Here is a 26,924-nt window from a genome sequence, read left to right as displayed (position 1 = left end):
AGCCCCCTCTCTCTGTGTCTTGCTCCCTCTAGCTCTCTCTCTGTGTCTTACTCCCTCTGTCTTGCTCCCTCTAGCTCCCTCTCTCTCTTACTCCCTCTAGCTACCTCTCTCTGTCAAGAGCCCTCTAGCTCACTCTCTCTCTGTCTTACTCCCTCTCTCTGTCTAGCTCCCTCTCTCTCTGTCTTGCTCCCTCTAGCTCCCTCTGTCTCCCTCTCTCTGTCTTACTCCCTCTAGCTCCCTCTCTCTCTGTCTTACTCCCTCTAGCTCCATCTCTCTGTCTAGCTCCCTCTCTCTGTATTACTCCCTCTAGCTCCCTCTGTCTCCGTCTCTCTCTGTCTTACTCCCTCTAGCTCCCTCTCTCTCTGCCTTACTCCCTCTAGCTCCCTCTCTCTCTCTGTCTTACTCCCTCTAGCTCCCTCTCTCTGTCTTGCTCCCTCTAGCTCACTCTCTCCCTCTCTTACTCCTTCTAGCTCCCTCTCTCTCTCTGTCTTACTCCCTCTTGCTCCCTCTCTCTCTGTCTTACTCCCTCTAGCTCCCTCTCTCTGTCTTACTCTCTCTAGCTCCCACTCTCTCTCTTACTCCCTCTAGCTCCCGCTCTCTCTCTTACTCCCTCTAGCTCCCGCTCTCTCTCTTACTCCCTCTAGCTCCCTCTCTCTCTTACTCCCTCTAGCTCCCTCTCTCTCTGTCTTGCTCCCTCTAACTCCCTCTCTCTGTCTTACTCCCTCCAGCTTCATCTCTCTCTGTCTTACTCCCTCTAGCCCCCTCTCTCTTACTCCCTCTAGCTCCCCCTCTCTCTCTTACTCCCTCTAGCCCCCTCTCTCTGTGTCTTGCTCCCTCTAGCTCTCTCTCTCTCTGTGTCTTACTCCCTCTGTCTTGCTCCCTCTAGCTCCCTCTCTCTCTTACTCCCTCTAGCTACCTCTCTCTGTCAAGAGCCCTCTAGCTCACTCTCTCTCTGTCTTACTCCCTCTCTCTGTCTAGCTCCCTCTCTCTCTGTCTTGCTCCCTCTAGCTCCCTCTGTCTCCCTCTCTCTGTCTTACTCCCTCTAGCTCCCTCTCTCTCTGTCTTACTCCCTCTAGCTCCATCTCTCTGTCTAGCTCCCTCTAGCTCCCTCTCTCTCTTACTCCCTCTAGCTCCCTCTCCCTCTGTCTTGCTCCCTCTCTCTCTATCTTAATCCCTCTAGCTCCCTCTCTCTGTCTAGCTCCCTCTCTCCCTGTCTTACTCCCTCTGTCTCCCTCTCTGTCTTACTCCCTCTAGCTCCCTCTCTATCTGTCTTACTCCCTCTAGCTCCCTCTCTCTGTCTAGCTCCCTCTCTCTGTCTTACTCCCTCTAGCTCCCTCTGTCTCCCTCTCTCTCTGTCTTACTCCCTCTAGCTCCCTCTCTCTCTACCTTACTCCCTCTAGCTCCCTCTCTCTCTGTCCTACTCCCTCTAGCTCCCTCTCTCTGTCTTGCTCCCTCCAGCTCCCTCTCTCCCTCTCTTACTCCTTCTAGCTCCCTCTCTCTCTGTCTTACTCCCTCTTGCTCCCTCTCTCTCTGTCTTACTCCCTCTAGCTCCCTCTCTCTGTCTTACTCTCTCTAGCTCCCTCTCTCTGTCTTACTCTCTCTAGCTCCCACTCTCTCTCTTACCCCCTCTAGCTCCCGCTCACTCTCTTACTCCCTCTAGCTCCCTCTCTCTCTCTTACTCCCTCTAGCTCCCTCTCTCTCTGTCTTGCTCCCTCTAGCTCCCTCTCTGTCTTACTCCCTCTAGCTTCCTCTCTCTCTGTCTTACTCCCTCTAGCCCCCTCTCTCTTACTCCCTCTAGCTCCCCCTCTAGCTCCCCCTCTCTCTCTTACTCCCTCTAGCCCCCTATCTCTCTGTCTTGCTCCCTCTAGCTCTCTCTCTCTCTGTCTTACTCCCTCTAGCTCCCTCTCGCTCTGTCTTGCTCCCTCTAGCTCCCTCTCTCTCTTACTCCCTCTAGCTCCCTCTCTCTGTCAAGAGCCCTCTAGCTCACTCTCTCTCTGTCTTACTCCCTCTCTCTGTCTAGCTCCCTCTCTCTCTGTCTTGCTCCCTCTCGCTCCCTCTGTCTCCCTCTCTCTGTCTTACTCCCTCTAGCTCCCTCTCTCTCTGTCTTACTCCCTCTAGCTCCATCTCTCTGTCTAGCTCCCTCTAGCTCCCTCTCTCTCTCTTACTCCCTCTAGCTCCCTCTCCCCCTGTCTTGCTCCCTCTCTCTCTATCTTAATCCCTCTAGCTCCCTCTCTCTCTCTGTCTAGCTCCCTCTCTCCCTATCTTACTCCCTCTGTCTCCCTCTCTGTCTTACTCCCTCTAGCCCCCTCTCTCTCTGTCTTACTCCCTATAGCTCCCTCTCTCTCTGTCTTACTCCCTCTAGCTCCCTCTCTCTTACTCCCTCTAGCTCCCTCTCTGTTTTGCTCCCTCTAGCTCCCTCTCTATCTGTCTTGCTCCGCCTAGCTCCCTCTCTCTCTGTCTTACTCCCTCTAGCTCCCTCTAGCTCCCACTCTCTCCGGCATGGTCCCTCTAGCTCCCTCTCTCTGTCTTGCTCCCTCTAGCTCCCTCTCTCTCTCTCTTACTCCCTCTCTCTCTGTCTTGCTCGCTCTAGCTCCCTGTAGCTCCCTCTCTCTCTATCTTACTCCCTCTAGCTCCCTCTCTCTGTCTAGCTCCCTCTCTCTATGTCTTTCTCTCTCCAGCTCCCTCTCTCTCTGTCTTACTCCCTCTAGCTCCCTCTCTCTGTCTAGCTCCCTCTAGCTCCCTCTCTGTCTTGCTCCCTCTAGCTCCCTCTCTATCTGTCTTGCTCCGCCTAGCTCCCTCTCTGTCTTACTCCCTCTAGCTCCCTCTCTCTCCGGCATGGTCCCTCTAGCTCCCTCTCTCTGTCTTGCTCCCTCTAGCTCCCTCTCTATCTGTCTTGCTCCCCCTAGCTCCCTCTCTCTCTGTCTTACTCCCTCTAGCTCCCTCTCTCTCCGGCATGGTCCCTCTAGCTCCCTCTCTCTGTCTTGCTCCCTCTCTCTCTCTTACTCCCTCTCTCTCTGTCTTGCTCGCTCTAGCTCCCTGTAGCTCCCTCTCTCTCTATCTTACTCTCTCTAGCTCCCTCTCTCTGTCTAGCTCCCTCTCTCGCTGTCTTACTCTCTCTAGCTCCCTCTCTCTCTGTCTTACTCCCTCTAGCTCCCTCTCTCTCTGTCTTACTCCCTCTAGCTCCCCCTCTCTCTGTCGTACTCCCTCGAGCTCCTCTCTCTGTCTTCCTCCCTCTAGCTCCCTCTCTCTCTCTTACTCCCTCTAGCTCCCTCTCTCTCCGTCTTACTCCCTTTAGCTCCCTCTCTCTCTATCTTACTCCCTCTAGCTCGCTCTCTCTGTCTAGCTCCCTCTCTTTCTGTCTTGCTCCCTCTAGCTCCCTCTGACTCCCTCTCTCTCTGTCTTACTCCCTCTAGTTCCCTCTCTCTGTCTAGCTCCCTCTAGCTCCCTCTCTCTCTGTCTTACTCCCTCTAGCTCCCTCTCTCTGTCTAGCTCCCTCGAGCTCCCTCTCTGTCTTACTCCCTCTAACTCTCTCTGTCTAGCTCCCTCTCTCTCTCTGTCTTACTCCCTCTAGCTCCCTCTGTCTCCCTCTCTCTCTGTCTTACTCCCTCTAGCTCCCTCTCTCTCTGTCTTACTCCCTCTAGCGCCCTCTCTCTCTGTCTTGCTCCCTCTAGCTCCCTCTCTCTTATTCCCTCTAGCTCCCTTTCTCTCTGTCTTGCTCCCTCTCTCTCTGTCTTGCTCCCTCTCTCTCTGTCTTGCTCCCTCTAGCTCCCTCTCTATCGTACTCCCCCTAGCTCCCTCTCTCTGTCTAGCTCCCTCTCTCTCTCTCTGTCTTACTTCCTCTAGCTACCTCTGTCTCCCTCTCTCTGTCTTACTCCCTCTAGCTCCCTCTCTCTCTGTCTTTCTCACTCTAGCTCCCTCTCTCTCTGTCTTTTTCACTCTAACTCTCTCTCTGTCTTCTTACTCCCTCTAGCTCCCTCTCTCTCGCACATTAAACCCGGGGGGGGGGGGGGAGGAGGGGGGGCCAGGACCCCCTCCCTTTTACACTCTCTGCCGCTTTCATGTGGTTTCTCTTTTAAAGCTTTTCAAAATGCAAAAAGAAATCTGTGTACAAGGCACCAGCGAGTTTGTAGATGTGAGAATTTTACGATATGAAACAGCTAAAGTCAAAGCTAATTTCAAAGCGGTTAATACCACCCCTCCCCGGCCCCCCCTCTTTAGCACCGTGTCTTTTTCCATATAAATGGCGGGGGGCCCTTATTACTACACTTTTCAAACTTTAACTAATGAGAACATTTTAATTCGAATAGGTGAGAAGATATCTCTGTTCGCTTTTGTTTTTAAAGCGGATCGAGTCTCTCCGAGGCCTTCGGGTGCGGTGCAGGGGGTGCCATGTACAGAGGCCTGCTGGGGGGGGGCGCAACCAGATGGTGTCACCCCCATGTGAGGGTGTCACCCGGTGCGGTCCGCACCCCCCGCACCCCCCTAGTTACGCCACTGTCCGGGAGATCAGCAGAATACCAAGCCCTGCCAGTGGCATAGCTACACCTTACACCACCCGGGGTGATCCCTGCATTTGCCGCCCAGTCGCAGCCGAGGGGGACTGGTGGTGGGGGTGCTTCTGCCCTCAAAACACGTGCTGTCGGACCGCTCCAACCAGGCGGCCCATATTAATATCTATGGGTGCCCCTACTGAAATTATCCATCTGCTAGCTCGCCTGTATAGTAATCTATCATGCAAAGTAAGGTTTGGAATAGATGGAGAGTGTACCCCTTTCTTTGAAGTCAAGCGAGGCATCCGTCAAGGATGCGTATTAGCTCCTTTATTATTTTCACTTTTTATTAATCATGTGGATACATTTCTGAAACTGACTAATACAGATGCTCCAACTATAAATGGTAACCCCGTCCCTGTCCTTTTATATGCGGACGATACGGTCCTCCTTTCTAGGACACAGAATGGTCTACAACAACTAATTGACCAATTTCAAATTTTTATTAAGAACAGGAATTTGAAAATCAACAAAGGGAAGACCGTCACCATGGTTTGTGGTAAGAAACCTAGAAAACACAAACCTTTTTTCTTAGATGGAGAGAAATTAGAATCTGTTAATAGTTTTTGCTATTTAGGAATCAATTTTTCGGGTAATGGGAAATGGACAAATGAACAAAATAGCGTCCTTTTCAAAATGGCCCGGAATACAAACTGTATTTTCAGATTCGCAGCGAAACTGGGGGATCGCAGAATTTGTGAAATGTTAACCCTTTTTAACGCTAGATGCATCTCCTCTGCTATCTACGGGGCTGGAGTATGGGGGTATGATGCACAGTGTACTAAATCTATCCAGGTGAGGGAGAATGCGTTTTTAAAAAGATTAATTTGTGCTCCAGTTATGGCTTCAACAGAGTTAATACACAAGGAATTAGATATGTACTACATCAATGATCTAATTGCCCTTCGTCCTCTATCCCTGTGGCGCTCAATATGGGTAAAGGAGGAAACCAGGTTCACACAGGACGTAATAACAGATTGTATTAAACTTGATTGCCGATCGAACATTCCTTGGCTGAAGCATATACATTATTGGTATAAAACTTTATATGGACTGGACATTTATAATGATTTAACAATGGACCCTCTTTTATCAAAACGGGAGTTGAAGGTCTCGTTTATGAAATATGCTGAAGAGACCAGGCTGGAAAAATATACTAAACAGAGCACATTCATTTTTTATCAACGATATAATAATAATGTTGGTTTTCAAACTTATCTTGTAACAGTTAGTATTCCATCCCACCGTTTCGTTTTAACCCGTCTCCGCCTAGGAATTGTGCATCATCTTGTGGCTTTTCCTGTGCCCAAAAAACCTGGAACTAGTGTATGCCCATGTGATGGTAAATCAAAGCAGAGCACATGTCACTTTATACTATCTTGTACTTTTTATACTTTAAGGAAATATTACTTGAAACCCATCTTTTTAAAATATAATACGCATCATCTACAAACAGCAATGTCACTAGTATTTAATCTAGAGTCTTCAGATGTATGCTTTTATGTGGCTACTTATATTTTAAAATGCATCTCTGTAAGAAAATCAATTATTGTATGAATTTTGTTAGTTGTTAATTGTACTATGCACTTTAAACTTGATGCTGCTGAACTACGTATTTGTATTTTGCACAAAACCATGGTGCACTTTGAATTTGATGCTGCTGAATCATATAATTGCATTTTGCACATATATTGTTGTTGGACTAATTGCTGCTACCAATATTTTTCGTGTGTAGGATTGTCTTATTACCTGCAATTTATTCATTATTATTTTAAGCCAATAGTCAGTTTAGGTGCTGCTAATTGGATATGCACTTTAGAATTGTTAATTTGCACATATACTAATCTTGAGATAATACTTAGCACTTTAAATTGTATATTTGCACATAACCAAAGGTCGTAGGATTGTTAAGTTTTTAGCCAAATTTGTTGATCCTATGACTATGCATTTTTAATATTGTTAAAATGTTTTTATCATGAGTGCTATTATGCAAGATTATTTTTGAGATAGCTTAATTTAGTATTGTGTTAAAAAATTCTCTTGTGTGTATGCTGCTATATGGTTGTATTTCTTTTACAAACCGAATAAAGCATCTTTGAACTTGAACTTGAACCAGGCGGCCAACTAGAGCCAAAATTCGGGGGGGCTGAAAAAGATTTTTTGGGGGGGGCTAATTCTTCCAGCCGTAACCAGAGTGGCTGTAGGAAGGGGTGAAAACATAATAAAAGCCTCATTTACAAGTAAATGGCCTTTAACAGACGTGTGAAGTACTCGGGTGCGGCTGCAATTTGACGTCGCCAGTCCGCGAAGCTGTTTCAGACGGGCTGACACACACGACGGGGGTGGCGGGGGGGGGGGGTCTGAAGCCCCGTGAGCCCAATGGGTGTTGCTCCCCTGGCTCCAACCCCCCCCCCCTCCCCCCTTGCTATGCCACTGAGCCCTGCACCCTCTGGGAGCTCAGCGGAATACTCTGCCATGCATGGCACCCTCCGGGAGATTAGCAGAATGCCAACCCCTGAACCCTTCAGGAGCTCAGCAGAATAGCTAGAACTGCACCTGTTGGGAGCTTAGCAGATTTACAAACCATGCGCGCTGTAGGAACTCTTACGACTACCAAGCACTACACGCTCAGGAGCTCATCAGAATACGAAGCACTAGTCTGCACTCTTTGGGAGTTCGGCAAAATACTAAGCCCTGCACCCTCGAGGATCTCTTCACAATACCAAGTCCTCCACCCTACAGGAGCTCGCCAGAGTACCAAGCCCTGCACGATCCGGAACTCAGCAAAATACCAAACCATGCACCCACTGGGAGCTCATCAGAATACCAAGCCCTACACCATCGTGAGCTAAGCAAAATAACAAGCCCTGCACCCTCCAGGAGATCAAAGGAATATCAAGCCCTGCACCCTCCAGGAGATCAAAGGAATATCAAGCCCTGCACCCTCCAGGAGATCAAAGGAATATCAAGCCCTGTACCCTCCAGGAGCTCAGCATAATACCAAGCCCTGCAGCGGTTGGCAGCTCAGCAGAATACCCAGCCTTGCACCCTCTGGGAGGTCAGCAGAGTACCCAGCCCTACACCCTCTGGGAGCTCAGCAGAAAACCCATCCCTCGACCCTCTGTGAGCTAAGCAGAATACCCAGCCCTGCACCCTCATGGAGATCATCAGAATACCAAGCCCTGCAACCATTGGGAGCTCTGCAGAATGCCAAGCCCTGCACCCTCTGGGAGCTTGGCAAATTACCAAACCCTGACGCCTCTGGGTGCTCGGCAGAATACCAAGTCCCGCACCCTCCAGGAGATCACAGGAATACCGAGCCTTGCACCCTTTAGGAGCTCAGCAGACTTCCCAGCCATGCACCCTCCGGGAACTCACCAGAATAACTAGAACTTCACCCATTGTGAGCTCAGCAGATTCCCAAGTCACACAAGTTCTGGGAGCTGAGCAGACTGCCCAGCCCTGCACCCATTGGAAAGTCAGCAGAGTATCAAGCCCTGCACCCTCCGGGAGGTCAGCAGAATACCGGAAACCTGCTCCCTCCGGGAGCTCAGCAGAATTCTGAGCCCTGCACCCTCAGGGAGCTCAGAAGAATATCCAGCCCTGCACCATCAGGGAACTCAGTAGAATACCAAGCCCTGCAGCCGTTGGGAGCTCAGCAGAACACCAAGCCCTGCACCCTCTAGGATCTCAGCAGATTACCAAGTCCCGCACCCTCTGGGAGCTCATCAGAATACCAAGCCCTGCACCCATTGGGAGCTCAGCAGAATACCAAGTCCTGCATCCTCTAGGGGCTCAGCAGATTACCAAGCCCTGCACACGTTGGGAGCTCAGCAGATTACCAAATCCCGCACCATCAGGGAGCTCATCAGAATACCAAGCCCTGCACCTGTTGAGAGCTCATTAGAATACCAAGCCCTGCCCCTGTTGAGAGCTCATCAGAATACCAAGCCCTGTCCCTGTTGAGAGCTCATCAGAATACCAAGTCCAGCACCTGTTGAGAGCTCATCAAAATACCAAGCCCTGCACCCGTTGGGAGCTCAGCAGATTACCAAATCCCGCACCCTCTTGGAGCTCATCAGAATACCAAGTCCTGCACCCGTTGGGAGCTCAGCAGAATACCAAGCCCTGCCCCTGTTGAGAGCTCAGCAGAATACCAAGCCCTGCACCCGTTGGGAGCTCAGCAGAATACCAAGCCCTGCCCCTGTTGAGAGCTCAGCAGAATACCAAGCCCTGCACCCGTTGGGAGCTCAGCAGAATACCAAGCCCTGCCCCTGTTGAGAGCTCAGCAGAATACCAAGCCCTGCACCTGTTGAGAGCTCATCAGAATACCAAGCCCTGCACCTGTTGAGAGCTCATCAGAATACCAAGCCCTGCCCCTGTTGAGAGCTCATCAAAATACCAAGCCCTGCAACTGTTGAGAGCTCATCAAAATACCAAGCCCTGCACCTGTTGAGAGCTCATCAAAAAACCAAGCCCTGCACCCGTTGGGAGCTCAGCAGATTACCAAATCCTGCACCCTCTGGGAGCTCATCAGAATACCAAGCCCTGCACCCGTTGGGAGCTCAGCAGATTACCAAATCCCGCACCCTCTGGGAGCTCATCAGAATACCAAGCCCTGCACCCGTTGGGAGCTCAGCAGATTACCAAATCCCGCACCCTCTGGGAGCTCATCAGAATACCAAGCCCTGCCCCTGTTGAGAGCTCATCAGAATACCAAGCCCTGCCCCTGTTGAGAGCTCATCAGAATACCAAGCCCTGCCCCTGTTGAGAGCTCATCAGAATACCAAGCCCTGCCCCTGTTGAGAGCTCATCAAAATACCAAGCCCTGCACCCGTTGGGAGCTCAGCAGATTTACAAACCATGCGCGCTGTAGGAACTCTTACGACTACCAAGCACTACACGCTCAGGAGCTCATCAGAATACGAAGCACTAGTCTGCACTCTTTGGGAGTTCGGCAAAATACTAAGCCCTGCACCCTCGAGGATCTCTTCACAATACCAAGTCCTCCACCCTACAGGAGCTCGCCAGAGTACCAAGCCCTGCACGATCCGGAACTCAGCAAAATACCAAACCATGCACCCACTGGGAGCTCATCAGAATACCAAGCCCTACACCATCGTGAGCTAAGCAAAATAACAAGCCCTGCACCCTCCAGGAGATCAAAGGAATATCAAGCCCTGCACCCTCCAGGAGATCAAAGGAATATCAAGCCCTGCACCCTCCAGGAGATCAAAGGAATATCAAGCCCTGTACCCTCCAGGAGCTCAGCATAATACCAAGCCCTGCACCGGTTGGCAGCTCAGCAGAATACCCAGCCTTGCACCCTCTGGGAGGTCAGCAGAGTACCCAGCCCTACACCCTCTGGGAAGCTCAGCAGAAAACCCATCCCTCGACCCTCTGTGAGCTAAGCAGAATACCCAGCCCTGCACCCTCTTGGAGATAATCAGAATACCAAGCCCTGCAACCATTGGGAGCTCTGCAGAATGCCAAGCCCTGCACCCTCTGGGAGCTTGGCAAATTACCAAACCCTGACGCCTCTGGGTGCTCGGCAGAATACCAAGTCCCGCACCCTCCAGGAGATCACAGGAATACCGAGCCTTGCACCCTTTAGGAGCTCAGCAGACTTCCCAGCCATGCACCCTCCGGGAACTCAGCAGAATAACTAGAACTTCACCCATTGTGAGCTCAGCAGATTCCCAAGTCACACAAGTTCTGGGAGCTGAGCAGACTGCCCAGCCCTGCACCCATTGGAAAGTCAGCAGAGTATCAAGCCCTGCACCCTCCGAGAGGTCAGCAGAATACCGGAAACCTGCTCCCTCCGGGAGCTCAGCAGAATTCTGAGCCCTGCACCCTCAGGGAGCTCAGAAGAATATCCAGCCCTGCACCATCAGGGAACTCAGTAGAATACCAAGCCCTGCAGCCGTTGGGAGCTCAGCAGAACACCAAGCCCTGCACCCTCTAGGATCTCAGCAGATTACCAAGTCCCGCACCCTCTGGGAGCTCATCAGAATACCAAGCCCTGCACCCATTGGGAGCTCAGCAGAATACCAAGTCCTGCATCCTCTAGGGGCTCAGCAGATTACCAAGCCCTGCACACGTTGGGAGCTCAGCAGATTACCAAATCCCACACCATCAGGGAGCTCATCAGAATACCAAGCCCTGCACCTGTTGAGAGCTCATTAGAATACCAAGCCCTGCCCCTGTTGAGAGCTCATCAGAATACCAAGCCCTGTCCCTGTTGAGAGCTCATCAGAATACCAAGTCCAGCACCTGTTGAGAGCTCATCAAAATACCAAGCCCTGCACCCGTTGGGAGCTCAGCAGATTACCAAATCCCACACCCTCTGGGAGCTCATCAGAATACCAAGCCCTGCACCCGTTGGGAGCTCAGCAGAATACCAAGCCCTGCACCTGTTGAGAGCTCAGCAGAATACCAAGCCCTGCCCCTGTTGAGCGCTCATCAGAATACCAAGCCCTGCCCCTGTTGAGAGCTCATCAGAATACCAAGTCCAGCACCTGTTGAGAGCTCATCAAAATACCAAGCCCTGCACCCGTTGGGAGCTCAGCAGATTACCAAATCCCGCACCCTCTTGGAGCTCATCAGAATACCAAGTCCTGCACCTGTTGGGAGCTCAGCAGAATACCAAGCCCTGCACCTGTTGCGAGCTCATCAGAATACCAAGCCCTGCCCCTGTTGAGAGCTCAGCAGAATACCAAGCCCTGCACCTGTTGAGAGCTCATCAGAATACCAAGCCCTGCACCTGTTGAGAGCTCATCAGAATACCAAGCCCTGCCCCTGTTTAGAGCTTATCAAAATACCAAGCCCTGCACCTGTTGAGAGCTCATCAAAAAACCAAGCCCTGCACCCGTTGGGAGCTCAGCAGATTACCAAATCCTGCACCCTCTGGGAGCTCATCAGAATACCAAGCCCTGCACCCGTTGGGAGCTCAGCAGATTACCAAATCCCACACCCTCTGGGAGCTCATCAGAATACCAAGCCCTGCACCCGTTGGGAGCTCAGCAGATTACCAAATCCCACACCCTCTGGGAGCTCATCAGAATACCAAGCCCTGCCCCTGTTGAGAGCTCAGCAGAATACCAAGCCCTGCCCCTGTTGAGAGCTCAGCAGAATACCAAGCCCTGCACCCGTTGGGAGCTCAGCAGAATACCAAGCCCTGCCCCTGTTGAGAGCTCAGCAGAATACCAAGCCCTGCACCCGTTGGGAGCTCAGCAGAATACCAAGCCCTGCCCCTGTTGAGAGCTCAGCAGAATACCAAGCCCTGCACCTGTTGAGAGCTCATCTGAATACCAAGCCCTGCACCTGTTGAGAGCTCATCAGAATACCAAGCCCTGCCCCTGTTGAGAGCTCATCAAAATACCAAGCCCTGCAACTGTTGAGAGCTCATCAAAATACCAAGCCCTGCACCTGTTGAGAGCTCATCAAAAAACCAAGCCCTGCACCCGTTGGGAGCTCAGCAGATTACCAAATCCCGCACCCTCTGGGAGCTCATCAGAATACCAAGCCCTGCACCCGTTGGGAGCTCAGCAGATTACCAAATCCCGCACCCTCTGGGAGCTCATCAGAATACCAAGCCCTGCACCCGTTGGGAGCTCAGCAGATTACCAAATCCCGCACCCTCTGGGAGCTCATCAGAATACCAAGCCCTGCCCCTGTTGAGAGCTCATCAGAATACCAAGCCCTGCCCCTGTTGAGAGCTCATCAGAATACCAAGCCCTGCCCCTGTTGAGAGCTCATCAGAATACCAAGCCCTGCCCCTGTTGAGAGCTCATCAGAATACCAAGCCCTGCCCCTGTTGAGAGCTCATCAAAATACCAAGCCCTGCACCTGTTGAGAGCTCATCAGAATCCCAAGCCCTGCACCTGTTGAGAGCTCATCAGAATACCAAGCCCTGCCCCTGTTGAGAGCTCATCAAAATACCAAGCCCTGCAACTGTTGAGAGCTCATCAAAATACCAAGCCCTGCACCTGTTGAGAGCTCATCAAAAAACCAAGCCCTGCACCCGTTGGGAGCTCAGTAGATTACCAAATCCTGCACCCTCTGGGAGCTCATCAGAATACCAAGCCCTGCACCCGTTGGGAGCTCAGCAGATTACCAAATCCCACACCCTCTGGGAGCTCATCAGAATACCAAGCCCTGCACCCGTTGGGAGCTCAGCAGATTACCAAATCCCACACCCTCTGGGAGCTCATCAGAATACCAAGCCCTGCCCCTGTTAAGAGCTCAGCAGAATACCAAGCCCTGCCCCTGTTGAGAGCTCATCAGAATACCAAGCCCTGCCCCTGTTGAGAGCTCATCAGAATACCAAGCCCTGCCCCTGTTGAGAGCTCAGCAGAATACCAAGCCCTGCACCTGTTGAGAGCTCATCAGAATACCAAGCCCTTCACCCTCCGATACCTCAGTAAAATACCAAACCCTGCACCCTCCAGGAGTTTAGGGGAATACCAAACTCTGCAACCGATAGGAGCTCTTCAAGCCCTTCAATATAATGCACGCCAAATGGCCGATCCTGACGCTTCCGAAGACTAATTGCTGTCTGGAGTTGTTTTCATTCCATGTTTACACTGGTGGGGGTAGCCTGTTGTTGCTGATACCCCTTTTTCTGGCTGTATCCTCAACGGCAAACTCCCTGCACTAGCATCCAGGAGCTTGCCTTGGGCTTGCTTATGCCCTTCAGGGAAGAGCAAACCTGAGTTTACGGTGACCCTACAGGTAATCTCAACACTATTCCTCAGTGGATTTCTAGATGACGCCCTCACTACCCGGGTGCAAGAGATCTCTGATGCTGTTGGTGGCAGTACTATATGAATACTGCCAGTTCAACTAGACCTCCATGGGGTCGCTGGGCACGGCCACACGGACAGCAGCTTGCTAGTTTCCATATCCATGAGGAAGTACAAAGACAACGTGAAAAGGGGTTATCACACTCGCACACACACCTCATATACAAATATTACCCACCAAACACACATACATAATCTCTCTCTCACTTTAACACTGTCAATTAGGCAGTCAAAGGGTTACAGAATAACTTCTACAATGGAGGACCAATGGACAGACTCCAAACCAAGCCCTGTGCCCCTGGCTGAAACCATGATCAGCTTCCATCAATCGCAGTCACTCGCTATCAAGGGCATGAGCATCCTTTAGGATGGGTGAGGGCACACTTTGGATGCCTCCTAAACAGCAGATCTTTGTCCTATCCTGGCACATGAACATTCCTTTCACTGTGGAGGAAATCACAGGGTGGACAAGGAAAATTCAAACAGAGCAAGGTGACACTGATTTCCGAGCCACAAGAGGATTTTACTTACATCACCTATCTACCAGTTTTTGCATCCGCACGCATGCACATGGTCTCTGCTTTTAGCCAGTACGTGTGGCTCACATATTTGTGATTCTACTGAATTTCACAACAAAATAAAGACAGAAAATGATTTGTTCCCCTGTCTTCATTCGTTTTTGAAAACAGAACCATAGAAAACAGATTTTCTTTTGTTCTTTCCGCTGTCAATTGTGTATGCTAGTGCAATATCGACTCAGACTGACAAATGGAGAGGTAAAAATCTACTAGTTGGGAATATTCTTGCACTGCAAGACTAATTCTTCCAGACGACTAGGTTGTTGTATGGCTACTTCTAACCCTAGGCTAGAACCCTAATGGGATTTACGTAGAGTTAAATGTATGTGAAAAAATACCATCTCCAGAGGTTACTTTTCGATAAATGAAAAATAAACACAGCTAAATCCTGGTAAGTGAAACAATAGGGATAAATACTGACAGAAAGATCGGGAGCCCTATGTAAAAGTTATTTGTGGAATATGTACAAGTACAACCTGTGTGCCAATAGGCACGCACATACACCGGACATGACTAGGGGAGTGCGAAATTGCATGCAATCTTGCATTTGGCGCTATATTTCAGCAAATACTGCATTCTCGTGTCAACTTTTACATGGGGGTGCATTTTATGCTAAAATATATCATGGAAAAAGCACAAGTGCTACTAAAGACTGCCACGCATTTTCTGATTGTTCGTGTTGATCCAGTACAACAATTTGGTTGTGAACGGAGTAATTACACAACGTGGCATCATTTTTGAATGTTTGCAAAACAAACGTAACGCTGAATTACCAAAGGGGAATGCAAGCTACGGTGGCATGATTTACATTTCACCGGGGGGAGTAATCATGACACAACTCTAAGCAGTGGGGTGGGGGCCTCATGTTCACCCCCAGGTTCCTGTTGCCAGATCCTGCCTTGTGATCACGTGGCAGGGAGCGAGGGGTCACTCGCAGGTGACATTGCTGCACCTCCTTCCTCATCCTCACGCCCAGACCTCTCCCTGCTGTTCCACATTACCAGGCCGTGCCTGGGAGGGTGTGCTGAAACCCCCACCAACACACACTTTTATGATATTGATTGAGGAAGTTTAGCAAGTGAACAGGTGGGGGTTCAAAGTTCTTCCTTTGTTGCAGATGGGTAATGGTACCGAGGTAATGAGGGGGAGGGATAGTTAATGAATGACAGGTGGGATATCATCCCAGCGGGTGGTTATAAAGGCGGCAGTGCAGTGAGCAGTCCATCCCCGTCCTCGCCAGAAGATCCAGAGCTGCCCCGAGACAACCTGCCATCATGTCGGTGAGTGCACCCTCGTGCAGTGTCGATGTAGAGTGGGTAAGGGGTTATGACCAGCGCCAGCCTCCACTGTGATAGGAGCCTCCCTCGGCTGAGCTCCACCCGCTGCCTTTGCATGGCTCCAAACCTGCCGTCGCATACCCCATGGAGATTCAGACCCTCCCCTGACTCAGGGTGCTCCCCACCCTGGTTTAGCTCTAGCCTAGGAGTTGCAATTGGCGCGATGCTAAGACAGACGTACCCTCAGCTCTAAACTCTGCAGCCCTGAGATCAGGACCGTACTGACTTCCAAACCCTGCAGAGCCCTAGATCATCCCATGAAGTAGCCCCAGCCATGCAGTACTGACCTCCAGGCTCTATCACGGCAGATCTCTGCACCCTAGGACCCTTGCAAGCAGGACCTCCCTTGGCAGAGCTCCAGACTAGCATGGGGGAGAGGCTTGAACCAAGACCACACCAATTATTTATGAAAAGGTAGCAGTTTACAAGGAAATAGGTTTCAGCGCTACAACAGCATGAGCAGCCCTGGCTTCAAAGTCTTACAGACTAATCTAATCAATAACCCGGATACAAAAATCACACCTACTCCAGTGTCCTCCCCTGAGTAACCCACCCTCTGGATGCTACCGGCCTTTCTTCCCCTGCAAGGCCAAAATCAACCTGCTCTGCCAGTCTTAAAAGCACTTTTATTCTGTCATCTCCTCCTTGTGTTAAATGTCCCTTCATCTTTCCCAAATCATACATAAATGTCCGTCCCTGCACTGCCCCCCTTCAATGACACATAACGGGTTACACGTAAGTCGCACCACTCACCGAAAATGTCAGGAGGAAGACTTAATTTCCTGGCTTAACCCGGGGCTCCCATCTCCTGGTCCCACTGAGCATCAAACCCTGCTGACATCCACACTCTGGCCTCACAGAGCGCCAGAGCCCATCCTGCCGAACTACCGACATGACCCCAACAGCGCTATGGGCCCCACCCAACTGACCACTGGACACTGCCTTTATTGAAATCCAGAACCCCGCCCATTAGGCATCGATATTCCCTTTTCTGAGACCCAACCTCACCTTGCTTACCTATATGTTGCTTCTCTGGAGCCATGTCCCATGATGCCAATCTGCTCTGGTCATTGCTGACAGTGACCCCAGAATCCGACCGACCTCTCACAGCCGCCACTCGGGAGAGCTCAAGTAATTCCATCAGCTCCAGAGCACTCCCCTACTGAGATTTGGAGAATGCATGTACTGAGTCCCAGACGAGGCCTCAGTCAGCTCCGACTCCAACACCCCTCCAGTAGCACAAACCATGCTTTGCCTCGGACCCTCACCCACATGAGCTCCACACTCCCATATGGGCTGCAGAATGCATCCCATAGGAGCTCCAGACCTCACCCCACATGGGCTGCAGACCACAATCAGTCCTACCCCATTGAGCTCTGGACATTGCTTACTCTTAGCTTTAAAACCCACCACATATGGGCTGCATATCCCATCTTGCATGAGCGCAGGACTCCACAGCTTCAGTTTCCACTCCATAAAAACTATAGATCCCCCCCCATTATATAAGCTCCAACCCCAATTCCACGTGAAATTCGGACTATACTCTGCCCTCACACTGAGCTCAGGATATTGTCCACACTGAGCTCCAATCCCCACCTCACTTGCGCTGTATTCCTCACCCAACCCCAGCCCACTGAGCTCTGGAATCTGCCTCTGCTGCATCCCAGAACCGCCCCCCCCCCCCTTTAGTTCTGGGACTCCTCTGCTCCAGCTGAACTCCGGAGTCCGTCCCTCATAAAATTCTGGACATTGCCTCTACTGAGCTACAGATGGCAACCCATATGAGCTGCAGATCCTACCCCCGCCCAGTGCTCAGCATTGCCTCTGATGAGTGAACGCCAGATTTTAACCCCCAGATAAACCCCAGACCCCACCTCACTGACCATCAATCAGCAGAGCTCCGGGTCCTACTCGACTCAGGACAGTGACTCAAAATGAATTTTTGTCTCTGAGCATGGGCCGGTCTTGTATTAACCCTCACACACTCTTGTCCTGTCTCTGAACAGGAGCCGGTCTTGCACTAACGCGTGTAACTACCAAGTTGTGTGAAAGGGCAGAGACGTGCATTTCTGTATCTCAACCTTTAATGCATAATTCAGTATTGTTCACTCACATAGGGCTTGAATTAGCAGGAAAATGGGTGATAAAACTCGAAGGTGTTCCATACAAGCGCCCCAAAATATTTCTTGTACAGTACCTTCCAAAATCCTTAAGATTTTGATTTGATTTGATGCGGATTTATATAGCGCGAATTGCTGCCCGGAGGCGTCCAAGCGCTGATCATACTGATGAACGGGTGGAGGCTGAGGCACACAGGATGTACTACTGGACTATGAGTGTGAATGTAAGGTTATTCCAGCTTCTATTGTAGTGACATTCGAGACTCTTGTTTGATTGCAGGAGAAGTTTGAAATGGTGAATCTGGACATTAAGCAAGGAGAGTCGGTGAAGGTGAAGTGCAAGCTCCCCGGAGACTGCAAGAAGTAAGTGGGGAAAATGGGGTGCAGTGTGCTAGTTATGTAGATTAGAGGGTTGCGGTATGGGGGTGTTGGACCAGAAAAATATGAAGTGGATTGGGCAACTTGTATTTAGAAAGAAAGCAACAAAAAAAAAGAGGAGTAATTGCCGTGGTTTGGTAGGTCAGTGGCATGGGGTCTTGGGGGTTGGTAGGGGAGCAGTTATGTTCCCCCATCCTTTTGATGCTCTTCATGTGCTTCCATTTTCGCCCTTTGCACTTGAGAAACTTCTGCTGAGGTATCAGCCTGGTTGTTTGTCATTCTGATGATAAAGAAAATTGATGACTCCTGATCTAGTGCATTCTTCTCCAAAGGCTTATTTCCTCGATTTTTTTTTTTTTTTACAAATGAATGGCATTTCCAGGATAGCAAATGTATCCTGGCAAATGCCTTTCACGAAAAAACAAATCCTCTGGTCGCTATACTTGTTCTTCCCTGTCAAAACTATTTGTTGGGGGGCGGGGGGTGGGGGGGGAGACCTGCAATATCCTTCCTTATTGTCTAATCTTCTCTTTTCTTTTTTAAACAAAGTGGTTACTTCATTTTGGATAGTCTCCAAAATGGAAGCCTGGGGTCGTCAGGCTAGTGTTCTCCATTTGGTTTTTTCTCAGGAATGAGGTAGAGCCATTTGTCTGACATGTCGAGCCCCTCAAATTCTCTCTTCCTTCTATTCAAAAGCTTCCAATAGTCAGCAGAGAAAGCAGGACTATGTGGGAATTTTCACTCTGAACTCATTCACCTGGCAACTCTACTAACAGAAAGAAACTACAACTTGGCAGTTCACCCAACCAACCCCTGACTGTGGCTGAACACCTAGCACCATTTTGATGCCAAGCTGGCTCCTCTGAAATTATCAGTACATACGTTTTATGGCGTGTACTGGCACCTCTCAGCAGAGGGGTCATCACTGCTTTATTTGTAAAAGAGCCAGTGTTGAGGCAAAAGTTCCAGGAAGAAGCCCTTGGGTTGTGTTTCCGAATGCCAGGGCTGCCGAATACCAAGCCTTAATAGTCTTTATTCCACCCGATACATCCTTCGTCCAGCACCACACACTCTCTGCCGTTTTAGTTCACTCTTACAGGTTCTTTTGTGTCCCTGCTTTCTCCCTTTTTCAGTTGTACTCCTCCTTTCTCTTGCTCCTTTCTTCCCCTTTCATGTCTTTGTCTTGCTCTGGGTCAAAATCTGATTTTGAAAATAAGTGCCGCCAGTGGACCCACCTGCAACCACTGGCTCAAATTAGTCACTGGATGCAATATTTCTAATGGGTCGAGAAAAGTCCTCCTCACCAGCAGCAGCAATGAGCCCTTCATGACTGACTGCTGGGACTGAACTTGGAAATCCCTCACTCTTCATCACTCACTCATCATCCTTCACTTCTCACTCCGGAGCCTTCACTCTTTATTTTTCACTCCTTGTTCCCCATCAGAAGTGTTCGCTGTTCATATTGCTTTGCTGGTGGTTATTCATGGGATGAGGCTGTTCACAACTTGGAGCTTATCTGATTTTTGCACTTCCGTCCATCTACATCACAGTTTCTCCATCAACTTGGGCAAGAATCCTTCGGACGTGGGTCTGCACTTCAACCCCCGCCTCCATGAAAATGTCATTGTGTGCAACTCCAAGAACAGCAACAACTGGCAGTCTGAGCAACGCAGCAACCACATGTGCTTCCAACCAGGGTCAGAGGTCAAGGTGAGTGACATGAGAGAGTATGTGTGTGCGAGTGTGTGTGCGCGCGCACAAGCTCACTCTCACCTTTGCGTGTAGAGGGCTGGAGGCAACCAGCAAGTTTGAGTCCAAGCTCAGTTGTAGACTCTCTGGGGCAAATTTATCAGGACTTTGAGCCTCCCAAAGTCAAGCAAAGTGGCACAAAGTCTTGACGAAGTATTTATTTTCCAGGTCTAAACTTTTTTTTGTGCTTCTTTGCATCAAGGGTCGTTCCATGGGTGGTTCTTGGGCATTACAATGATACCACACATGGTTTTTAATGCAAAGGCAGATCTAGAGAGATTGTCAGACCAATTTTACGTAAAAAACACAAGGCCTCTTTGAGGCAGGTGCAAAGTCAGGGAACTGTTTTAATTCCACCTAACATTTAGCTTATTGCATATGTCTTTGCACTGTGCATCACACATCCAATGTTTGAAATTTTTTTAAAAAAATGCCCAACGTAGGTTTTTGTACGGGAAGGGTATCCTTCCAGTACAAAACCTATGCTATATATATATATATATATATATATATATATATATATATATATATATTACACAACTAAATTATTTCAGCGAATTGTTATCATTACTTTTTATGTTACCCTTCTCAAAAGTTCTCGTTATCGGCCGCTGAAGGACAAAAGGCTGATACAGATACACCAAGACTCAAACGTGAGACTGACAGCATGCATATATGCAGCAAGCATGTTAACACACTGATCCATCTTGTCAGCTACATCTTCCTCTGCTATTCATTTCTGACGTTGTTCCTGGACAAGGGTGGTTCAGAAGGCTTATGGTAGTCCATCAACAATGAGCAGCCACACGGTCCTCCTTCTCTGGTGGTTCAGCAGGTTAATCCACCTGCCACAGAGACATGTATGTCACCTGTAGGTGACAGGTTTTAAGTGCTTTCTACAGACACATGTCTGTATTCAGCATTCATGACACATGCTTGAATCAGGGTAGAAAAGTTTAGGGATGTAATGTTCCGCCTGCAGAAATCTATGTGTGGCCTGAAATCCCAATACATATACTTAGTGCATTCATGTGTCTGCTTCAGCGATCTGTGTGTAACCTGGATGTCACAAGTTTGAACATGGAGAGAGCTGATATAGCATTTACTTCTTTCTGAGGCCGATAAAATGAGTAGCAAGTTGTTTGGAAAACATTACTTTTGTAACAGAATTTGAAAAGTGTCTAGTTGATATAGAAAATTAAATAAAACATTTCTTGGTCTTCTTCACAACACTAAAAAAGCCTGTGTTTTGTCTGGTTATCTCAATCCTGCCCCTAGAAAGACCTTGTGAGCTCCAACTCTCCTGTTAGTAATGATGTTTGCTCATCTATTCCCATAAGAATGACACACGCCTACCTCACTTATGAGTAAAACCACTTTTGCTCTTCTCTTCTCCTAGTAATACACCGTGTTGCCACCTTTTCTAAGTAAAACATGTCAGTTCTTATTTTCTTTCAGGAATACAGTTTGCCCATCTCTTCTTTTAATAACACCCTGTATTACTAGGATTACCGTTTGCTCATCTTGCCTCTTAGTAACACTCTATCGGTTCATCTCTTCTCTTAGTATCCCTGTTACCTCATCGCCTCTTATAGTAGTTTACCATATGCTCATTTCTTCTCCCTGTGATACCCTGCTTATTCATTTCTTTTATCAGTATAACTGCTAGCTCATCTTGTGTCTTAGGTATGCACAGTTTGCTCCTCGCGTCATCGATACATAGTATTAATGTTTGCTCACTTTGTCTCTTAGTAATACCTCTTTGTTCATCTTGTCCCTTAGTAATACCCTGTATTCGTCTTTTCTTAGTATTATGGTTAGCTCATTTTGCTTTTATTAGTACTTTGTGCGTTCATCTCTTTTCCTAGTTATAACCATTTTGTTCATCTGTCGTTATAATTATACCATGATTGCTCACCAGTGAGCCCAGTAATACCCGGTTTCCTCGTCTTTTCTCCTAATAAGACCATGTGTGTTCATATTTTTTTAATAGTACTCTTTTTATACATTTCTTCTACTAGTAATACCCTGTTAGTCCATAACTTCCCACAGTAATACTCTGTAGCACACTCTATTTTCTTAGAAATGCCGACGTTATTCATCTCTACTCCTAGCAATACTCTGTTTGCTCATCTTTTGTCATAATAATTCCATGTTTACACATCTCTTTCCTAAGTAATACCCTGCATGCTCTCTTCTTTCCCTAGTAATACCCTGCTTGCTTGTCTCTTTTCTAAGAAATATGCTTTTTGTTCAATCTTTGTCCCCATTATTCTAGTCCTCTGCATTGCTGCCATTAGTAGTTCCATGTTCTCCTTTTTTACTCCATAACCCATACTAGTGCCCTCTCCTCCTTTAGGGAGCCCGTTCGCTCCATCTGTACCTTTAGTAGTCTTCTCCCTTGCCCTTCTTTGCACCTCGACATTCTCTCATCCCCTCTGCCTCTAGTAAACTCCCTGTTCCTCCAAGTCCACCTTTGATAATCTTCAAATTCGTAATGCCAAACTGCTTTTATCACCTCCTCTAATAATGTATAGTTCCTTTCCTCTACACCTATAGTAATCTCTAGTTATTATCACCAACCTCTAGTAATCCAGTTTCTTTCCATTCCACCTATAACAATCCCAATTTCCTTTCATCTCCACCTATAGTAATACCTTGTGCCTTTGTCTCCACCTATAGTAATCAGCACCTCCGCTGTATGCCTACTTCTTTTAATTTCCACCTTTAGTAATGAGCTGTTCCTTTCCACTCCACCGCTAGTAGTGCCTGGTTTCTTTACTACCTACCTCTAGTACAGCCCACATTTTTTCCATGCCACATTAAGTAATCCCTGGTTCCTTTACTCTCCACCTTTGTTAATGCTCACTTCCTTCCCATTCCACATTCCGTTAATCTCAACCTGTAGAGATACCTGGTTTATTTCATATCCACTTCCTAAAATACTTGTTTCCATAATGCTTCATGTTTAGTCATCTTGATTCTATTTCATATCCACTCCTAGTAAAGCTTAGCTCATTCAATCTTCACCTTTTATAGCCTCTAGTAATGTTCATTCTCTTTAATCTCCACATCTAGTAATGATCAAGTCCTTTCTTCATCACCTCCAGTAACATCCGGTGTGATCATCTCTACTTACTGTAATGCGTGGTTCCTTTAATCTGCACGTCTAGTAATACCTGGTTATTTTAATAAATACCCCTAGTAGAGCTCCATTCCTTTCCAATCAAATTTTAGTAATGTCTGGTTCATGTTATTTCCGCCCTTAGAAATGTCTGTCTTTTTTAATCTCTACCTCTGCTAATGCCTAGTTCATCTCATCTCTACCTCTAATAATCTCTATTTTCTTATATATTTGCCTTACGTAGTGCCCATTCCCTATGACCTACACCTCATGCAATCGTATGCCTTCTTCGTCTTCACCTCTAGTTATCCCTGGTTCCTTGGTCGTCCACCTTTGATAATATTCTTGTTTACTTCTTATCTGCCTCTACTTTCCCCCACCATCTATGCCTTTCATATTCCCATGCTTCCCCTCAAAGTCTTTAGTAATCCAATTTTTTCTCTGCCCACCCTCTAGTAATCTCCTGTTTGCTCTACTTGCACTTCCAGTAATCCACCATGTGAAAGATTCCCCAACCCTACAAATACTTGGCATGTGCCATCCACACCTCTACTAATCTCCTAATTGCTCTAATCTCACCGCAAGTAATCTCCGGTCTGCTTTACCCCACCTCTAACAATCCCTCGTTTGCTCTATTCCCTCCTCTAATAATCCCATTTATGAGATACCCACCACTACTAATCCCACATTTGTGTAATCTCATCCACACCTTTAGTAATCCCCAGTTTCTTCTCCCCTCACCTCTAGTAACACCCCTTTGCTCTACTCCCATCTCTTTAAGTCAAGTTTGTGAAATCCCAACCACTACTAATTCCGCACTTGTGTCATACTCACCTCTAGTAATCCCCTGTCTGCTCTACCCTACTACTAGCAATCCCTGCTTGCACTATGCCCGCTTCTAGTAACACTTTATTGTCCCTTCCGTAGAAATACGTTTGTTCATTGCTGCTACTGGTAATTTTGTTTGCTCCTATTCAACCTCTAGTAACCCTGTTGCTTCACTTCTAGTATCCCCATTTGCACCACCTTTAGTAACACAGCTTACTCCACCTCTAGTAACCCTGCTTGGTCGGCCTCCAGTAAGCCTGTTTGCTCCACTGTAGTAATCATTATTGCTCCGCCTCTAGTAAACCATCTTATTGCGCTCCTAGTAATTCCATTTGCTCAACCTCTAGTAACACAACATTCTCCACCTCTAGTCATGCTGCTTGCTACATCTCTAGTACCCCCACTTGCTCTGCCTGTAGTAACTCTGCTGGCTCCACCTCCAGTTAATCCATTTGCTCCACATCCAGTCACCCCGCTCCACCTCCAGTAACCTTGCTTGCTCCATCTCTGGTAATGCTGCTTGCTCCAAGTTTAGTAACCCTGCTTGCTCTGGCTTTAGAACCCCCACTTGCTCCACCTCCAGTAACGCCACGCCCCCAAACCCAGATTGCTCCTCCTCCACCAATCCTGATTGCTCCTCCTTTAGTAATCCCATTTGCTGCATGTCTAGTAAGGCCACTTGCTCCATCTCTACTAACCGCTCTTCCTCTGCCTTCATCAACCCCGCTTGTTTCCCCTCCAGTAACCCTGCTTGTTTCCTGTCCAGTAACCCTGCTTGCTTTGCCTCCAGTAAAACTGATTGCCTCCCCTCCAGTTATCCAGCTAGCTTCCTCTCCAGTAACCCTTCTTGCTTCCCCTCCGGTAACTCTGCTTGTTTCCCCTCCAGTAACCCTGCTTGCCTCCCCTGAAGAAACCCCACTTGCTTCCCCTCCAGTAACCTTGCTTGCCTCCCCTGAAGAAACCCCACTTGCTTCCCCTCCAGTAACCCTGTTTGCTTCCCCTCTGGTAACCTTGCTTGCTTCCCCTTCAGTAACCCTGCTTGCCTCCCCTGAAGAAACCCCACTTGCTTCCCCTCCAGTAACCCTGTTTGCTTCCCCTCCAGTAACCTTGCTTGCTTCCCCTCCAGTAACCTTGCTTGCTTCCCCTTCAGTAACCCTGCTTGCCTCCCCTGTAGAAACCCTGCTTGCTTCCCCTCCAGTAACCCTGTTTGCTTCCCCTCCCGTAACCCTGCTTGCCTCCCCTGAAGAAACACCGCTTGCTTCCCCTCCAGTAACCCTTCTTGCTTCCCCTCCAGTAACTTTGCTTGCTTCCCTTCCAGTAACCCTGTTTGCTTCCACTCCGGTAACCTTGCTTGCTTCCCCTCCAGTAACCCTATTTGCTTCCCCTCCGGTAACCCTACTTGCTTCCCTTGAAGAAACCTTGCTTGCTTCCCCTCCGGTAACCCTGCTTGCTTCCCCTCCGGTAACCCTGTTTGCTTCCTCTCCGGTAACCCTGCTTGCTTCCCCTCCAGCAACACTGCTTGTTTCCCCTCCGGTAACCCTGCTTGCTCCGCCTCCAGTAACCCCACTTGTTGCACCTCTAGTAACCTTGCTTGTTCTACCTCTAGCAATGCTGTTTCCTTTTTTTTTTTCCTATATCCACTTCTTTTTTTTATTTCAACAATTTTTATTTAAAAGATTATTATATTTACAGTACAGTGTCTATAACATTCCTCTCTCAAACTCTCTCTGGCTCTGCCCACAGATCAGCATCAAGCACTGTGGAGACAAGTTCGAGGTCAAGCTTCCCGACGGCCACGAGATCACCTTCCCCAACAGGCACGGCTACGACAAGCTGAGCTACATGTCCGTCAAGGGGGACGTCAAAATCACCTCCTTCAAGTACGAGTGAAGGCTTCCGTCCACGTGGTGCCCGTCTCAACTCAAGCCCAGTGCGCTGTGAGGTGCCACTCACACCTGTAATAAAGATCTCACCAGGGATGTCAACTTTTGTACCATAATTATGGCGTCCGTCTTAATTCTTCCAATTGAAGAGGCCTTCCACTTTCTGGGGTATGGGGTTTCAATGATTGAGAAGGAAGTAGTGTGGTGGAAGGATGTCTCAATCACCAGTGCTGTTGCTACCTGAAATGAAATGAAATGAAATGAAATGAAATGAAACAAATATTTATAAGAGCGCACTGCGGCCAAGCGGCTTCCTGGCGCTGAGGAACACAGCCATAATTTGGAAGGGAACCGGGGGGAAGTTAGACAGGAAAAGCCTGAAGGAAGAGAAAAGTTTTCAGAGCTTTATGGAAATGGGAAAAAATAGGAATAGAGCGAATCGAGAGAGGAAGAGAATTCCAGATCTGGGGGGCCCGCACCGAGAAGCGGGTGCCTCCGGTGCGGGATTTACGGAAGCGGGGAACGTGAAGAAGAGAGAGAGAGGACGAGCGAAGAGAGCGACAAGGGGCATGAGAGGAAACTAAAGAATTGATAAAGAGGGGAGCAGATCGGGCATGAGCCCGGAAAGCCAAACAGGCGAGTTTAAAGTGAGATCTGAGGTGAACAGGGAGCCAGTGGAGGGATTTAAGGGCAGGGGTGATGTGGGAAAACTTAGGAAGACGCAAAACAAGACGGGCTGCCTGGTTCTGGATGGCCTGAAGGCGGCGAATTTCGTAGGCCGGAATACCTACGAACAGGCCATTGCCATAATCCAGGCGGGAGGTGATAAGGGCAGAAATAATAATTTTAAGGGCATCAACAGAAAAAAACCGGGAAATCTTGCGAATGAGGCGGAGGGAAAGGAAACAAGCGGAGACGACGGCGCTGATATGCGCATGCATAGTAAGATCATTGCTGATCTTAATGCCCAAGGTCCGGACAGAGGAGACTGGGGAGGGAGGGGGGCCAAAGGAAAGGGGCCAGTGAACAGCAGACCAAGGGTTAGAAGGACCACCAGTGAGGACAAGCTCAGTCTTGTCAGGATTGAGCTTTAAGTGATTAAAGCTCATCCATTGGGAAATGAAGAGTAGAGTAGAACTGAACTTAGAAAGAGAGTGAGTAGGAGAGGACAGATCAAAAACGAGCTGGAGGTCATCTGCGTAATTGTACACAGAGACCCCCAGCTCGAGAAGGGAGGAGATAAGAGGGCGGATATAGACGTTGAATAGAAGGGGGGACAGAGAAGAACCTTGGGGAACCCCACAGGTGACCGGGAGAGAGGGGGCAGAAAAGTCAGAGAGGTGAACTGCCTGTGATCTGCCCTGAAGAAAGGACGCGATCCAGGAGAGGGCGGTTCCCTGGATGCCCGCTGCGCCGACACGGTCGAGAAGAATGGTATGATCGACCGTGTCAAACGCAGCGGACAAGTCCAAGAGAACTAAGGCCTGGGGGAGATTGCTGTCAGCCTTCCCCTTCAGTTCATCCAGGACCGCGAGGACCACACTCTCAGTGGAGTGGCCAGGTCGAAAACCAG

General features: G+C 48.8%; 1 protein-coding gene across 1 annotated transcript; it reads left to right on the top strand.

Moving 5' to 3' along the window:
• The first annotated feature begins 15,110 nt into the window (after positions 1–15,110).
• Positions 15,111–25,467, top strand: LGALS2 (galectin 2). The gene is made up of 4 exons (XM_078684032.1): positions 15,111–15,212; positions 17,670–17,752; positions 19,318–19,477; positions 25,212–25,467. Exons 1-4 carry the CDS (start codon positions 15,207–15,209, stop codon positions 25,356–25,358), a joined length of 396 nt encoding a protein of 131 aa, XP_078540158.1. The 5' UTR covers positions 15,111–15,206; the 3' UTR covers positions 25,359–25,467.
• The last annotated feature ends 1,457 nt before the right edge of the window (positions 25,468–26,924 follow it).

Source organism: Lissotriton helveticus, chromosome 1_1, assembly GCF_964261635.1.
Source record: "Lissotriton helveticus chromosome 1_1, aLisHel1.1, whole genome shotgun sequence".
In the NCBI taxonomy this organism is placed as follows: Eukaryota; Metazoa; Chordata; class Amphibia; order Caudata; family Salamandridae; genus Lissotriton; species Lissotriton helveticus.
This window is presented reverse-complemented; position numbering and strand designations above follow the sequence as displayed.

What these genes read in the sequence shown, in the direction of transcription:
- LGALS2 (XM_078684032.1), top strand. An exon ending in CTCCCCGGAGACTGCAAGAA is followed by an intron (nt 17,753 to 19,317) that starts GTAAGTGGGGAA and finishes TCTACATCACAG; the next exon opens with TTTCTCCATCAACTTGGGCA. An exon ending in AACCAGGGTCAGAGGTCAAG is followed by an intron (nt 19,478 to 25,211) that starts GTGAGTGACATG and finishes CTCTGCCCACAG; the next exon opens with ATCAGCATCAAGCACTGTGG.